At 36.5% G+C, this 16,712-nt stretch overlaps 2 protein-coding genes across 2 annotated transcripts in view; one reads left to right on the top strand and one right to left on the bottom strand.

Moving 5' to 3' along the window:
• Positions 1–2,105: 2,105 nt before the first annotated feature.
• Positions 2,106–16,712, bottom strand: part of LOC106104487 (phosphatidylinositol 4,5-bisphosphate 3-kinase catalytic subunit delta isoform) — a 15,800-nt gene continuing 1,193 nt past the window's right edge. Inside the window, exons 3-19 of the mRNA XM_013284556.1 lie at positions 16,416–16,647; positions 15,873–16,102; positions 12,487–12,733; positions 11,638–11,804; positions 11,021–11,236; positions 10,241–10,443; positions 9,329–9,520; positions 8,427–8,633; positions 7,456–7,599; positions 6,739–6,863; positions 6,171–6,315; positions 5,321–5,509; positions 4,831–4,973; positions 4,182–4,333; positions 3,414–3,593; positions 2,965–3,084; positions 2,106–2,272 (exon numbers count right to left, since the gene is read on the bottom strand). Of these exons, the coding sequence (XP_013140010.1) occupies positions 2,150–2,272; positions 2,965–3,084; positions 3,414–3,593; positions 4,182–4,333; positions 4,831–4,973; positions 5,321–5,509; positions 6,171–6,315; positions 6,739–6,863; positions 7,456–7,599; positions 8,427–8,633; positions 9,329–9,520; positions 10,241–10,443; positions 11,021–11,236; positions 11,638–11,804; positions 12,487–12,733; positions 15,873–16,102; positions 16,416–16,647 (3,015 nt within the window). The 3' untranslated portion in view covers positions 2,106–2,149. The remainder of the gene's footprint in view (positions 2,273–2,964; positions 3,085–3,413; positions 3,594–4,181; positions 4,334–4,830; positions 4,974–5,320; positions 5,510–6,170; positions 6,316–6,738; positions 6,864–7,455; positions 7,600–8,426; positions 8,634–9,328; positions 9,521–10,240; positions 10,444–11,020; positions 11,237–11,637; positions 11,805–12,486; positions 12,734–15,872; positions 16,103–16,415; positions 16,648–16,712) is intronic.
• On the top strand, positions 12,761–15,306 carry LOC106104502 (leucine-rich repeat-containing protein 23-like). The gene is made up of 4 exons (XM_013284582.1): positions 12,761–13,163; positions 13,314–13,911; positions 14,572–14,741; positions 15,108–15,306. The coding sequence occupies exons 1-4, from the start codon at positions 12,928–12,930 to the stop codon at positions 15,208–15,210; spliced, it is 1,107 nt and encodes a 368-aa protein (XP_013140036.1). The 5' UTR covers positions 12,761–12,927; the 3' UTR covers positions 15,211–15,306.

The raw sequence follows: 16,712 nt of genomic DNA, 5'->3' as shown, positions 1-16,712 counted from the left end.
CAAGTTCTTGACTTGACCATGACTATGTAACCCCCCGTCTGTTGCCAAAGCTGGGTCCGCCCTTGTTTACATATTACTGTTGTCTGATAATCATCAAGTTAGAATACAAAAAGGAGCATATTACGATAAAATATTAAAAATTTGTTTTGATTTTTTTACTATTTCCCCATTAGTGAAAAACACAGTAAAGGGTACACTTGTACATTTTGTAATTTGATTTTTAAAATCCGGCTTTTAAGGATTAAAATTAAAATGGATTATGTCTTAAACTCTTAAATTTTACATACAACTGTAAATATGTTATATACTGTTTTCAACATTTTTAGACCACATTTCCTTCGATAATATTTGACATTACTATATTTGAAGAAAATGAAAATGTCAAGGTTTGCCACTTTCTGTCACATTGAGTTGAAAATGTTACAAATCTCCACTAAGGGACCGCTTTCACTATTATACCCAAATGTGGCAATTAAACTGGGTTTAAGCAATTTCCCGTTCGATAGTCCCATTGGTAAAATTCCACAGCAAACATCCATTAAATTAAGTTGTTAAATTTAGCTCTAATCTAAGTCAATTCATATGATTATTATAGTCAATAAGTCTGTGCTTAGACACACTATATCACAGCCAATGGCCGACATTTGCACAATGAAACCTCCATATTCTTAAATAATTAATAATTATTACAATACCAAATCTCACAAGACTATTAATTGAATGAGGTTTTATATCCTTATAAGATTTCAAACTAGCTGACATTTAATTTTTTCATTGGTTATTTTGTTTGTTTTACAAGAAATAATTTAGCATATTGTATTTAGTAAAGTATAGTGTACCAGATAGATTAAGGATGTGATCTTTTGCCAATAAACCGTTTTTGGCAGTTTGGCGAAATTATTTATATGTAGTTATGACATGAATTAAAAAAAAAAACAATTAAACGCGCTATAAAGTTAAACTTAGGGATAAACTGAGTATAAGTGACTATTAGTACAAATTTTGAATATTCAGTTTATTCCCAAGTTAAACTTTATACCATATTTATTTGTAAGGATGTTAATATTACAAATTGCATAGCAACAGAAACCTGAGGCGCTAGTTATTAGCTATTTTATATGTAGGTAATGTATAAAACCTCATTTTATTAATATCAGTTTTAAATACACTAGACTAGTTTCTGTAGCATGTTTTTGTATCGGATACACTAGTTTTTTACATTTCAACTAAAACTATTTAAAAACCATGGGCAATGGTGCGTTATTTTGGCCAAATCGTTCGCCATTTTGTCACCTCATACTATAATATTTCATAGTTTTTATGTTTATTTTTAATTTTGAAGTATTAATTAGCTATGAATCCACCATGAAGGACTCTCAAGAAATTCTTCAGTACCTCCTCAAGTATATGTGAGTTCAGCGATGATTTTTAATTAGATTAAATATGAATTATTGTATTTAAAATTTTAACCCAGGGACTATTCATACAGTCATAGTATCAGTATTGTAAAGTTAATATTTTTGTATGTCAATACTTCACGATAATTTCAGAACAATACAAACACCTTAAGATCGCATTGTACAATATAAATGCAATTAGGAACTAAAATGTGAAAATATTGACATTGTATACATGATACATTTATATATTTACTCATTACAAGTTAACAAATCACGAGTTTCACATACTAAAAACCTCAGATTAAAATGACTTTAAACTTTTGTATCCAAACAGTTTCAGTTAATTACTTACCAGTTAACTTGACTTTCATTTCCACAGAATGTTGCACAACCAACAAAACTTTAAATATAAACACTATCACATTTAAAACTTGACTAAAAACTGTGTATCCGGTACAGAAACGCGTCCGCAAAAAGCGACCTAACTTAGCATTAAACTACAAAGTTCACTGTCACACAACCGGCGAGGTTTGGAACCGAGTCCTGGATCCCGCAGTCCCGGATCCCACAGTCCCGGAACCGAGTTCTGGATCCCACAGTTCCGGAACCGAGTTCTGGATCCCACAGTTCCGGAACTTAGTTCTGGATCCTGAAATCCCGGAATCAGTTCCTGGCGGAGTACCGCTTTACAGCGTCTGTGGCGTATGCTTCGACGGCTGCCGCTTCAGCCGCCTGCTGACGGGTCACTGTCAGTTGTTCTTGTCAATGTTGTGAATGGCCCAGTTGACGGACGCCTTCCACGAGTTCTTCACCGCCTCTATGAACTTTAGTCTAAAATGCTCCAACGCTTTCTCTTCTGATAAATCCATCACCTGAAATGTTACCATTGTCAGTTTAGTAAAGGTTCCGACAAAAGACATTTATAAAAACATATAGATGAGGCAAAGTGAACAAAATTTTTTCATCGGTACTTTTTCTGAAAGGTATTATCGGTTGTCAAGTTTAGTACGCCACCTCGTGTCTAATAGTGTCTAATATGGTAGACAGTGTTACAAAAAATACAAACATTTAAATATTATTCAATCAACACTTATTAATGACTAGCTGTTCCCATGCGACATCATCCGCATAAAATTATGAAAAAACTCATTTTATTGTTCACATTTATCAAATTATCAATTGCAAATGTCAAAATAACATGACATGATGTCAAACCATGGCAACCTTGCTTCCTTGATGTTGGCAACAACTTATAGTCTCTTTTCCACATTAGGGCTTTTATACAAAATTTTTTCCCTAAGTTTAACGGCGTGAAAATATATAGCCTAAAGCGTGACGTAAGTGTAGGGATTTTTATTAAAAAAAAGGAGTTATTCGAAAATATACTGTGATTACTGACATCTTAGGCAACAAAGAAGTGTGTGTTCACGCTTTATTATATTAGTATAGATTATTTGCAAATGTTTCAAGTGAAATGTCAACTATGCCATTCTACATATATTTGAATCTCTACTTCCAACATAAAATTGTATAGTGTATAAATATGTGTAACTGTGTGTCTTACCAATGTCTCCCTGAGGTACTGCAAGTCTTTCTCTGACCGCAGCTCGGGCAGGCCTGTGGAGATCATCATGGAGAACAGGGACAGGATCAGGTGGCCGTGCTTCCTCAAGATTTTGAATGCCTAACGAAGAAAAAATATTCATAACATTGTCAAAGAGGTTATAATAACAAAATTATGATACCATAGAACTTTTATGTTTTTGTAAGAACAGAGATACTCTATTTTGTATATTAGGTTTCACCCAGTACTTTATTTACGATAAATGAAAAAAAACTTACTAAGTAACCGATGTAGACTATATTCTACATCGAGATTCAAGTAGCCGTTCTGGAGAAACTGTCTAACATCTATACATTTGAACACGCATTTTTAACTATTAGTAAGATTTTTGTGTGGCATTTTCTAACACTTGTAGGGTGACCAAATGTTTTTATTTTCAATATATTTACCGTTTCACAATGTTCCTTGAATATTTTAAAGTCCAATGCCTCATTGACTCCGGAGGCGCGCTGGCCCTTGTTGATGACGTGTATGAAGTCGTGTGTGAGCACGAAGGGCACGCGCTCGCGCTTGAACCCGTACTTCTGCTTGAAATGGCCAAGGAAATGACCGAAATCGATGTGGAACAGCTGAAATTATTATTTCTAGATAAAACATCGATAAGTAATATTATTAACAAACATAATTGGTGTACTTGAAACATAGTAATAGATTTTTCTTGCAAGTAAATCAAATAGTTTTTTTTTTTAAAGAAAGAGCTACTTTGCTAAATTATAAAAAACGGAAATACTAAAAACAGATAGCAATTTTTTGAGTCCGTCCTCGTGAAATTACAAAATAAAAAAACATAGCCTATGTCACTTACAGATAAATACCTTTCTAATGGTGAAAAAAATAATTAAAACCAGCCTAGTACTTTTCACATGAATCCAATACATACAAAAAATACAAAGCTTTTCTATAGTATAGATTGGAATTATCTGACTGTCGCATTTACAGCCAAATACTGAAACGTCATTTAAATGTGTAACAGCGTCCACTATTAAATTCTAAATGTCTTTCAAATTTTAATCTATCAGATTGTAAACAGCGCTTACGAAGCTAAGATTCGTTTCAATATCTGTCGGTAGTCACGTTCAGTAAAGGTATTTAGCGTATATTTATTTTACTAAATGTACACTAAGTGAGATCCGTGAGAGCGTCAGTAACCGTCAGACCTGTCCGCACTTCTTGACCATGATGTTGTCAGGATGCCTGTCAGCGATGCCCAGCACGTATGTGGCGACGCAGTACCCCGCGCAGCTCATCGTAAACTCCTCCACCGCTTTATTGAACCCACTCTCACTAGGGTTCTGTTTACGGAGCCATTCTGTAATAAAACAATCGGTTAATACCAAAAAACGACCGCATTTTGATTAAACTATCGCACAACTGTTGTGCGATTTTCGAATCAGGTTAGTTCCATAGCTAAAACTCGAGTAGTAAGCCTCCATATAAGCATAGCAATTAAAGCGAGACTATATAGTTGTGCGATAGTTCAGTCAAAGGTTAGTTGTCTTGGGCAAGCTCTTATAAACAAACTATTTTGAGTTCATTTTAGTGTATAGCAAAGCAAACAAAATTGAGCTTTATACGAATGAGACAAGGTTTATTTGATTTCACACGCCTTTATGTTTGCTCGAAATTGATAAGGTAACTTTATAAAGTTTGTGTATGTATGAAGGTTTATTGTTTCAATCAATTATCCTGTCATTTTTTACATAATAGTCTATAGACTAATATAATCATAATTATTATGGAATAAACTGTTTTTTTAACCTGAGACAAATAAATAATGATAGTTATCTATAAAAATAATATACTTACGGAATAAATTGGCTTTATATATAGTGGAAGCGGCATTGAAGAGTGCGCTCTGCTTCTGTATGTTGGCGACAGTCTCCGCATCTTCCACCACCTCGATCATGCCCACCGCGTACTCCATAGATATGCAGTTGTAGGGGTTCAGTCTGCGTACATACATACATAAAGTAACACACATTAATAAAAATATAAACGTAAACCATAGACAATAAATGACTGATGAAATGTGTAATGTGTAAACAAAAATTTCGATTTCAATTGAATTCAACCATGCAAACAATTTCGAAGACTAGCTTTCGCCCGCGACTTTGTCCGTGTGGAATTAAAAAAACTAAAATTGAGTATGCGTTCTTTCAGACTATCCTCTACGTCTATAGCAAAGTTCATCGAAATCCGTTCAGCCATTTATTGTACAAACTCTAACAAATATCCATCCATCTAAACTTTCATATTTTCATTAGTATGAAGTATGATTAGTTGTTCAAAGTGATACCTGAAGTCGTATCCAGCGTTCTTCCAGAGGCGGTCCATGATGCGCAGCATCTGCAGCGTGAACATATCCTGGCGCAGGTCGTCGCCGATCTTCAGGATGATGCGGATGTCGGCGCCCGTGGGGTCCACGTTCTCGAACTCCAGCAGCAGCGGCCGCATCTTGCTGTCCATCACGCGGCACCGCTCCGGCCTGCGTCAACACATGTTGGCGATGCATTAAGCCTTTTTGACATATTTTTACCTTTTTCATAGAATTTTAAAATTAGAACGTAAGTTTTAATTTTTTTTTGTAAATAATTTTGCATTCTTCATAAATACAATGGTTGCTAGGCTGTTTGTTTATAATTTTCCCTTTTGTACATAAATTTTCATTTTAATTTCCTTCATATTCTCCGCGAGCTCCTCCTCCTTCCTGTTCGTATCCTTTTCAACATCCATGTTATTAAATCGTTAATATTTAACTTTATTTGATCAGATCATTCTAATGTACATAGTCTGGAAAAATACAGAAGCTAATTGCTAGTTTTTTTTCCGCTCAGAATAAGAGGCAGGTAAAGGTTAGTTGATAAATAACTAACGACCATTGTGGGCGTTGCTTCCCCAACTTGGCTAAATTTGGTGACCACTTACTCGTTTGCCATCTAAATATAAAAAACTAGCTTTCGCGCGCGACTCCGTCCGCGCGGAATAAAACAACAAAAGCAAGTAGCCTATGTGTTCTTCCAAACTATCCTCTACATCTATGCCAAATTTCATCGAGATACCTTCAGCCGTTTAGGTTACAAACTCTAACAAACATCCATCCATCTAAACTTTCACATTTACAATATTAGTATGATATATAAACTGACTTGATCTTCTTGCAGAGCAGGCTGGGCGTGAGCGGGGACACGAAGTCACAGAGCGTCTCCATGCAGTGCTGCTCCTGCAGGTGTTGCTGCAGCGCCGCGCGCGCCTTCGAGATCTCCTTCTTCTTGCGCACGCACTGGCTCGCCCCTGGAATGTATGGTTACATCTATATCTCTCATCATTATCTGAGGCACTACAGGCCTGGGCCTGGTCCAGTAGCTATATCTCTATACTAATAACATAAACACTTTGTTATATAGAATGTCAATTACAACATATTTTGAATAATTAGTTTTTTTTTTTTTAATTAAAAAGAACCATATTTTTACGACATTCTACAGACAATTTTCAGGCTATTTTACCGGGGTAGGTGATTTAAAAAAAAAACCATGCGGTAATGGGATAAAAAATATAAACAAAATTATCATTTTAACGGTAATTGTTTTGTCAAAGGCTTTCGTTATCATTTGTACATTTGTTTATTGACATTTTCAATTGAAAATTTCGCAAACGTAAACAATAAAATAAAGTTTTACATGGGTGGGGGTAGTTTAATTATAAAATACGTACATTTAAGTTTCTCGAGGCAGGTGATCTGTCGCATGAGCGTGTTGATGTGGTCCTGACATCCGCGGCAGTACGCCTCCAGCATCAGACCGAACCGCACCGACACCGCCGCCACGTGCATCTCCGAACTACATATACAATAAATATTTACTTTAATATCGACCAAATACTAAAACCTCTCTATGGAAGCGCCACTTATAATCTGACAGATGACAAAATTATAATGGAATTCAAGCATGGCCTCACTATTTAAGACGCTGTCACATATTTAAATACTACAGTACTCGGTTGTACATTATATAAAACACTAGCTGTTGCTCGCGACATCGCCCTCGCGGAATAAAAATAAAAAATAAAAAGCATAGTCCATGATACTCAGAGATAACGTAGTTTTTTGATGGTGCAGGAATTTTGTTAATCGGCCCAGTAGTTTTCTAGTTATATCAATACATACAAAAATACAAATATTTCAAAAACATGACCACCAAAAAACTGTAGTCTTTGTAGTCCAATTTTTGAATATGGAATAAACCAGTTTAGCAGATTTTTTTTTTAAATTTCTTCACACTGGATACTACCGAAAAAGGTAAAAATCTTGAGAAAAACTCATGAGTCCATTTAGATCTACTAATGGACATAATCCTTTCCTTACACCATTACACATATAAAAAGAAATAAATATTCAATTAACAGATAATAGTAAACAGTATTTCGACTGACCGTAAATGCCAGAATAGGAAATGTCCAATAGTCATGTTATTGTAGGCGCGTTGCAACAGGAAGACGGAGAGGTCGCACATCAGGTATGACTCGTGCTTCAGCGCCTGCACCAGCTGCAGCAAGTACAGCAGAAGATTCTCGTCCCTGGAATGAGGAACACCTTGTATGAGTACTGTGACGTCATAGCACTTTCATTTTATTATCACATGGTGAAAATTTCAATTTTAGTATACTTATAAAACACTAGCTGCTGCATGCGATTTCGTCTATGCGTTCTTCTACACACTCAGAGATAACAAAAAGGACCTAGTAGTTTTTGAGTAATTTCAATACATACAAAAATACTATTTCCTCTTTATATTAGTATAGATAAAGATAAATGTGGTTCATCTCTTCAATATACGAAGTCGTTCAATCGTTTCAATATAGAAATCTAGTTTTTTAGCTTTAGTTATAAATATATATAATAATTAGAATAAAAATAATGCCGATTTACGTCAATAACTAAAGATCTAAATACCGAATTCCGAATCGAATCTTTTGAGATTCGATTGAAAGTGTTTGCACTTTGCTTCGTAATTGCTGCTTACAATCTGTAAGGCGTCGACATTTTAATGTGATCAATTTAATAAGGTTTTCTTTGAAAATATTCCTTTATAAATAAGGCCCAATTTAATTTCCTGCTCCCCCCTTTTCTTATAATGAAAGTATTGGATGGGAAAGTGGGTTTGACGGTTGACGCATCAGAAGGGAAATCTCCTCTTCATGCGTCTCCTCCGTCGATTTAGAGTAGGCAATGTATCTGCAATTTCAGATGTCTATGGGCAGCGTTTCGCTTTGGTGGATTTAGGTAACTTTGCTCGTTTACCTTATTATATAAAAATAAAATCGAGACACCCTTTATGCAAATCATCTGCAATTGCGGATGTGTATGGTCAGCAAGAGTTATTGAAGGAGGAAGCCGAGTGGACCTGATGTGAGCGAGGCACTTGACGGCGAAGGCGCGCACGGCGGCGTCCGCGTACGCGTAGTCCAGCAGCTCGAGCGCGCACTCGACCTGCAGCAGCGGCCAGCCCGCCACCATGCGCGCCGCGCTCGCCGCCTCCGCGCGCTCGCCCCACTCCACGCACACCAGCAGCTTCGGCAGCAGCTCCGGCGCCTCCGCGCGGAAGTACTCCCTGGACACATCGCATTATTGGCTTACATCTCTATTTGCATACTAGCTATCGCCCGCGACTCTTCGCTACAAAATAAAAAACAAAAGTAAATAAGTGTTCTTCAAAATTATCCTTTACATTTATATTAAATTACATAGATATCCGTTCAGCAGTTGAGGCTACAAAAATACATTGCATTATTATGTCATCATATTTCTTAAAATATACCAACTATCGCCGACAACTCTCTCCGCTTGAAATAAAACAAAAGTAAATAACCTGTGTGTTCTTCCTGTACCTATGCCAAATTTCATCTAGATCCGTTCAGCAATTCAGGCTACAATTTCTAACAAACGTCCATCCATCCATCTAAACCTACGTTTTTTGTTATTTTTACAGTGGTAGAGTCCACTTTAATACGAACACGAAAGGGTCGGCTTGCCCGGTGCAATACCACAACCACACAGACAACAGCCGTAAAATGTAAGCAATTCTGCGTACATTCTGATGAAGGTACGTGCTCGTGGCCTAATTAGTCTCTTTCCCTTAAACTTACAATTTATTTATTTATTTACTTATTAATTAATTAATCAATTAATTTATTTATTTATTTATTATAAATAAAGTACAATATCGTCTTCTTTTCCTTCCTCTCGTTGGGTAGTTAAATTTTTTTTTGCATGCGACAGATACGGTATTAGGTACGTCATACAAACCTGGAAGCCCATATATCTTTCTTCTCCTGTTCGTGCATTTCATACATAGGGTCCTTCTCGGCAGTGAGCCGCAGCTGCTGGAAGTCGCGGCTGAGGCGCGCGATGACGTCAGGCGAGCCCAGCTCGATGTCGTCCGCGTACGCCTTCACCGTCTCCTGCTTCGGGAACAGTATCGGGTACTCACACTCGAAACTGAAACAACACTTGCTTTTATATAAGGAATATGGTGTTTTAAGACAAAAGGCGAAGTTGGGCGATCGCCCTGGGCGCCATTGTCGAGTAAAGGGCGTCACAGGAGCATAAAAGGGCGTCACAGATGCATAAACGGGCGTAACCAGTGTCTTGTTTCCTTATCGGTTTGTATTTCAGTTAGACGACGCCGTAGAAGCCTACCAAGGGCACTGATAATATTAAAACCGGCCTATTTTAGCATGTATTGTATTAAGGTAATGTATATCGCGATTACGTAAGTTTTTTAATTTTGTAAATTGAATTGTAACGGCCTAGAGACTAAACGACTAGAATCGATTTTGACGAATGAAATGTCAATTATTTCGTCTTCTTCTGCGAAGTGTCAACAACACGAAACGCCTGCAGTGTAAATTACATTTTATATTTAAAAAAAATAGTGATAAAAGCTGGTACGAATCTCACTTAACAATTTTTTTTAAAATATATTTTTAGATGTATTCAAGTATTCATTAGTTAGATTTAGTCAGTAAAATTTTATTAAATTAGATAATGTTAACTAATATGACACTTTTAAGAGCCAATAGCCTGATGGTTTGGGGCACGTACTACCGATCTTGCGATCGAGGGTTCGAATCCCGCCATTCGAACACAGCCTAGAGCTTATTTGGAATGGTTAAAGAAAATGAGAAGCAGCCAGCCTGCGTCAGTGTAGACACTCACTCTGAGAAGCAGACCTGCAGCGCGGCGCAGGAGTCGGTGCTGGGGTTGGAGACGACGGTGCCGAGGGGGTGCAGCAGCCAGTCGTCGCCCTGCGTCTCGTCCGCAACGTGCGTCCACATGTACAGCGTCAGCCCGCCCGTGCGCAACTGCTCCTTGTAGTCGAAGATCATCGTGTTCGCCCACGCCAGCTTGTTTATAGAATCCTACAAACAATAACTAGCTGGCTTGTTCGGCTTCATCCGCATCATACTATACCCCCCTGAGGGGTTCGGTAACCCTAAGTTCATCCGCATATTTTTTTTTATAAAAGAAGGGGCAAACGAGCACCGGAAACATGGAGATGTTCATCGACGCCCATAGACATCCGCAATATTAGATGAACTGCAGATGCGTTGCTTTTGAGGAGGTGATAAGCTCGCGTCTTGAAGGACCCTAAATCGTAGCGATTTGGAAATATCACCGAGGATTAAAATTAAAATGAAATTTTCAATTCAATTGAAATGCATAAATGACAAAAAGCCTTTGTTGTTGGACAACAATTACTGTTACCATGGTGATTTTAGTTTTTTGCTATTGGCTTGTAGATTTTGTTCCTTTCCCGCATCACATTTTTTTCTGATTTCACCTTCTAAATTAAATAACATGAAATAGCCTATAGACTGTAAGTGTAGAGTTTTTATGTTCAAATTATTCAAAAATATGCTTTGATTGCTGATATCCTACATAACAAAGTGTGTATGCTTTATTATATTAGTGTAGATGTTTTAAATTTGTTCATACCTTCGAGTCTTTCCCCCGTCTCTTTCCCTTGGTTTTATTTATTTCATAGACGACAAAGCACAGCCTGGCCATCCGCGGCATATTGTACACTTTGATGGGGAATGTGAGCAGCGCCTCATCCCACTCCGCGACGCCATTAGACACTTTAGTAACGACCGTCTTCTGAGCCTCGCACAGAGCTTTGCCTCCGTGAAATATACCCGCTTGGCACACAACCTGGTAGAAAATGTAATTAAATCATAAAAATTACAAAGATCTGCTTAAAAGACGACGATCATTATTTTAAACGACTCCACTAACTATAACTTTTGCTCGCGACTTCGTCCGTGTCACTTAAAAATAATAATAAAAAATATATAGCTTATATTACTCACAAGTAAATTAACTTTCTAACAGTGATAGAATTAAAATTGGCATAGTAGTCTTCGAGTTATTTCAATAATAATAAAAATACAAATATTTCATCATTATAATATTAACATAGAACATAACCATTCCATATAAATATTTAAGTATAATAATCTTAATTGATTACCACTGTAAAAGCAGCTATAGGTTGGAGTGAGATAACAAAAACATATTGCTTTCTCTCTCCCACCGCAGTATATCAAACTCACCTCAACTTGTCGTCCAGGGTCGATATTCAAACCCCTTACACTCTGCACCATACACGTGTAGTTCTTGTAAATATTCCACGACGACTCGTACTGGTTCTTTTTCTTGCGTATCGTGTTCGAATAGTCGGGGGGCGTCTGCCGCCTGTCTATCGGTATATCACAGCCGACTAAAATCAACATTTAAATGCTTACTGACGAACATAAATTATACAAGACGCGCGTATCCGACCATTGTATAGAGTTGCTTGTTCCACTAACGCGGTCATTAGTGGTATACAAATAAACAACCCAGCAGTATGACTAGTTTAGTGAAAGGAGACACTAGAAAACTATATCAACATCTTCAATACCATCCAGTTAACTCTATCATCCGTTATATCAACCACCTCTCCTTGATCATATCAGCTAACAAAACTAAATCTACATGTTTAATTACATAATGTAATTAGATTTATTTATTTAACAGTGGTAGAGCCCGCTTTAACATCTTCACACGAATGGGTCGGCTCGCCCGGTGGAATACCACGACCACGCAGAAAACAGGCGTGAAGTGGAAACAATTTCGCGTTTCGTCTGATGAGTGTGGTGCTGGAGGCCTAATTTTAGTCCCTTTCCCTTTCCACCCTTTACTTAAGAGGAAAGGATGGGAAGGAAAAGTGGATTTGACGGTGGAGACGCATAGGAAGGGGAAATATCTTTTTGTGGGTCTCCTGCTCCGTTAATTAAGGTTAGGCAACGCATTTGCAATTGCGGATGTGTATGTGCAGCGGTCGCTTTCAATTTCAGTGGATCCAGGTGGCCGCTTGCTCGTTTGCGCCTTAAATTATAAAAAAAAAATGTTCTACTTACGTGTCAACTTGTCCATACTGACTGTCATGACTTGAGGCACGCCGTCTTTTGCCAGCATCTCTTGGATGTAGAGGAACTGTATGAGAGGCTCCTTGCCGAACAGATACTCCTCCCTCCCGCATACCTTAAGCACGTAACTGCGAGGGTCTTCGCCCCGCATATTGAGGGAGTTCACTTTCTTCTTCAGTATAGTGTCGATGTGCTGCTGCGGCGTACGTGACACTGGCACGTTAGTCGTGAACGAAAACTGTTGAAAAACGAATCAAAACACCCACCGTTATGACAATTACAATTAAAAAAAAATCGATATCGTGTTTCAAACTCTTTATTTCATAAAAAAATAAGAAATATAGTGACATAACTGACAGTTGTCATAATCGCTGCCTGCTGACACTTGACTTATTATTGTTTTTTATATTTATAACCGTATTTCAAATCAAAATGCTGAAATCTCACTTTGACATCAGCCAGAGGGGAGGAACTGAGGAAGATTTAGTGGAAGAAGAAGAAGAGGAAGAAGTAGAAGAAGCGGTGACGAGGAGTGAGTCAAGCGTGGTAGATGAAGCTAAGAAAGTGACAGTTTTAAAGACGAAGCCAACATTCGCTGAGAGAAAACTCAACCGGTCCGAAGTGAGTGTTCGTCAAAGTCTGCTCGGAAAGACTGCGGATGGCGATGGGTAAGAAGACCTTTAAACCCCAATCGAGGTCCTTAATTCAATGAAATAGCTTGTTTTCTGTTCGTATACAGTATGTTTATAAAATTATAGGATGGAGGATTCCAAAGTCCAATATACACGGCCAATAAGTCAATCACTTTTTATTTCCAGTTACGCTTTCTTAAAAGCAACGTGTACAGGCATGCAATTAACCAACATAAGGGCTATCGCATCCTTCAAGCACTTGCAATTTGTCGACGTCTCTGACAACTTCCTTACTACCGAAGCTCTGCAAGTCGTTACTAAAATACCTTTCCTAGTACTAATACATGCTGATAAAAACCATTTAGATTCCGCTTATTTGAAGAAATCTAAATACTTACAAGTTATAATAATGAACAGTAACAATATATCATCTGTGTTTGATGTTTATCACCCCGAATTAAGTACATTAGAAGTGGGTAACAATGAGATTGCAAAAATCGACTTTAGAGACCGAATGCCTACACTCAGATGTTTAGACTTTCGTTATAATCGAATTTCGGATATATCCAACTTAAATTTCCCTAACTTGGACAGTCTTTACTTAGCGGGAAATAAGATAAGTAGTCTAGTTGGTATTGAGAATTTGGTTAACCTGCGTATCCTCCACGTTCGGAATAATCCGATAAAGTTATTGAACGGTTTTAATGCTGACCATACAAAACTCCAGTATATCAATCTACGAAACTGTAAGGTGATAACAATGATGCAAGTTAAGAAGTTACAGGTGAGATTCAAACAGTAACAAATTTGTCTTTTCCTGTTAAATAGCCACTAAAGGTCTGTTCACACACTTGAGCCTAGGTAGAGCAAATTTTTGAACTTTGGTTGAAACAAGGTTTAATATTCAGATCTTTTTATATTATTCTTGATAAGAAAAGAAGTGGAAAGTGAAATTAAACCTTGTTCCAATAATATAAAGCTCAATTTTATTTCATATTAGCTTTTGCCTGAGACTCCGTCCGCGTTGAATTAAAAAAAAAACAAAAGCTAGTAGCCTATATGACTTCCAGACTATCCTCGACATCTATGCCAAATTTCATTGATATCAGTTTAGCAGTTTAGGCTACAAACTCTAACAAACATCCATGTACATTTTCGCATTTATATTAGTTAGATAAAAACATCGAGCCTCTACCTCTGTCTGTAAGGACTCGAAGGGTTACGTTAGAGATTTAGTATAAGAAATCTCATTACAATAGAACCGCAATAAGTTAAAGTCCAAGGGAAACACAAAATATTCTAAGTTATAGAGGTTTTAAGTTATCAAGGGTCTATGTTATAGAGGTTTTGGACTCTGATGAGAAGGGAACATATTATTATTTGAAGTTATAGAGGTTTGAGTTATCGAGTTTCTCCTGTAGTTTTAATACATAATTTATTTTAGTGTTTGCCAGCACTGGAAGTTATAGTACTGAAAGGTTGCCCATTCATGGGTGGAACTGGTGAAGAGGGCACAGAAGTGGAAGAGGATGATAGTGAACTAAGAATAGAGGTGCTCGCAACATTGCCGAGATTGAAGAGGCTTAACAAAGGTGTATTCACACCAGAGGAGAGGTAGAAAATTAGTTTTGAATCTGTACTATTATTAAAAATAGTATGTATTGAAATAACTCAAAAACTACTTGACCGATTTCAATAAGTCTCACACCATTAAAAAGCTACATTATCAGTGAGTAATATAGGCTATGGTTTTTATTATCTTTTTAATTTCTCGGGCACAAAGTCAAAGGTGACAGCTTTTATATACAAGATCTGTACTTTTTAATGTTTTTATTTATTTGTTTATTTATTTATTTACACTTGTACACAAGGAAAACAATTACAATAAATACATAATGAACGTTTTTTACAATTTAATTAATTACTGTTATTAAAGTTAATAATTGAATCATTTATATCATAAAGTTAAACCCTTTTCAGGTCTGAAGCAAAAAATCTTATGGTACAAATACTTGAAGAAGGTGAAAATGCTGCTGAAGAAGGCAGCGAAGAGGCTCTTGATGAAGACACAAATGATATGTAATTGTCTTAATAAGTCCTGCTAACTGATCTTTCAAGTTTGTTAATAATTGTGTCATTAAATGTGTTTTACTCATAAATAAAGGACTTCACAAACACACATGTTTTATTTATTTTTGTGTTTTATATATTCTCAACTTATACTGTAATAAAAGTCTATATTTTTTTAATAATCAATAAACTAAATAGATATTTCCACACAAATTAAATGCATACTAACAATGGTAACATTTATTAAAAAATCATGATTTGACAAAATCATTATCAATTTTACATATAAATGATGAAATGCGTTTTTTTTTCATTTATCATTTTACAAATTCATAGCAGAGTTAGGGCCTAACCCATCACGAGCTTATAGAGAAATAGCTTAAAAATGACGTCAATGTCAGATAAGGGAACAAAATCCAATATCTCCATAATATATTGTATTATTACCAATTTACAATTTTGTGGGACAGGCCATTAAAGATACTCTCTTTTTAATTAAGCACTTACCTCTGTGTAACTTAGGTAATCAATATAAAATAATTATTGTTCAAATGACTTGTAAGTGTTACGAACACAGGCAGGCTTGACTAGCCTTGGCAAACACCTACACCAGATTCACTCTAGTCTTGTGCACTCTGCCTTTTTGATTATATTTTTTTAATAACATCCACTTACCTCCGTATTAGCAACTTTGGTGACAAGTATAAAACAATTATTATTCAAATGACTTGTAAGTGTTGCGGGCACAGCCGGGCTATCTGCCAGTCTCGGCGGACATCTATACCGTAGTCTCTCTAGCCTTGTGCTCTGTGCCCTTTTGATCATACTCTCTTCTGCGAGGTACCGCATCCGCATCCGAAAGTCATTTACTTCCGAACTTCTCAGATTGTCAAATTCATTTAAACCTAAAATAGCATATTGATTAATTTTAAATTAATAATAAATAAATGTGTGAATAATTTGTTTCATTCATAAAAAAATAGATCTTGCAAAATCCATATTTGCCTAAAATTTTACACAAATCTAAGATTATCTATATTACAATTGTTTTTTCCTGTTAATGCAAATATAGACTTACTTACAGCAAAAACAGATTAAACAAAACAAAAATGCTGATTCATGGGATTTTTCAAAGTTTTTTCCTGTTTTGAATATTTTACAATCATATAAACAATTTATTCTCTGCAGTAAGTAATGATAAAATGTATATTGACTCACCCTTTCCTATCAAATTACTGATGTGTGTGTTCAACAAATGCTCTCCAGGCCTTTCAATTGACCTTTCTATTATTAGGAGAACCCCACAAGAAGGTTTTATGTCTCTTAAGCGTTTATTCTCATCATCCACTTCTTCAGTAACTGCTAAAGAATTGATGAACTGGAAAACATATCCAGTCATCTCATGTAGCATCCCAAATAGAGGATACTTCCCAGCTTGATCCCATAATTCCTGAAATGATAGATGATTAATGAATGCATGATTATCAGGGGAGGCAGACTGATTATCAAAGGGAA

This window comes from Papilio polytes, unplaced genomic scaffold (assembly GCF_000836215.1).
Source record: "Papilio polytes unplaced genomic scaffold, Ppol_1.0 DF824270.1, whole genome shotgun sequence".
Classification (NCBI taxonomy): Eukaryota; Metazoa; Arthropoda; class Insecta; order Lepidoptera; family Papilionidae; genus Papilio; species Papilio polytes.
This window is presented reverse-complemented; position numbering and strand designations above follow the sequence as displayed.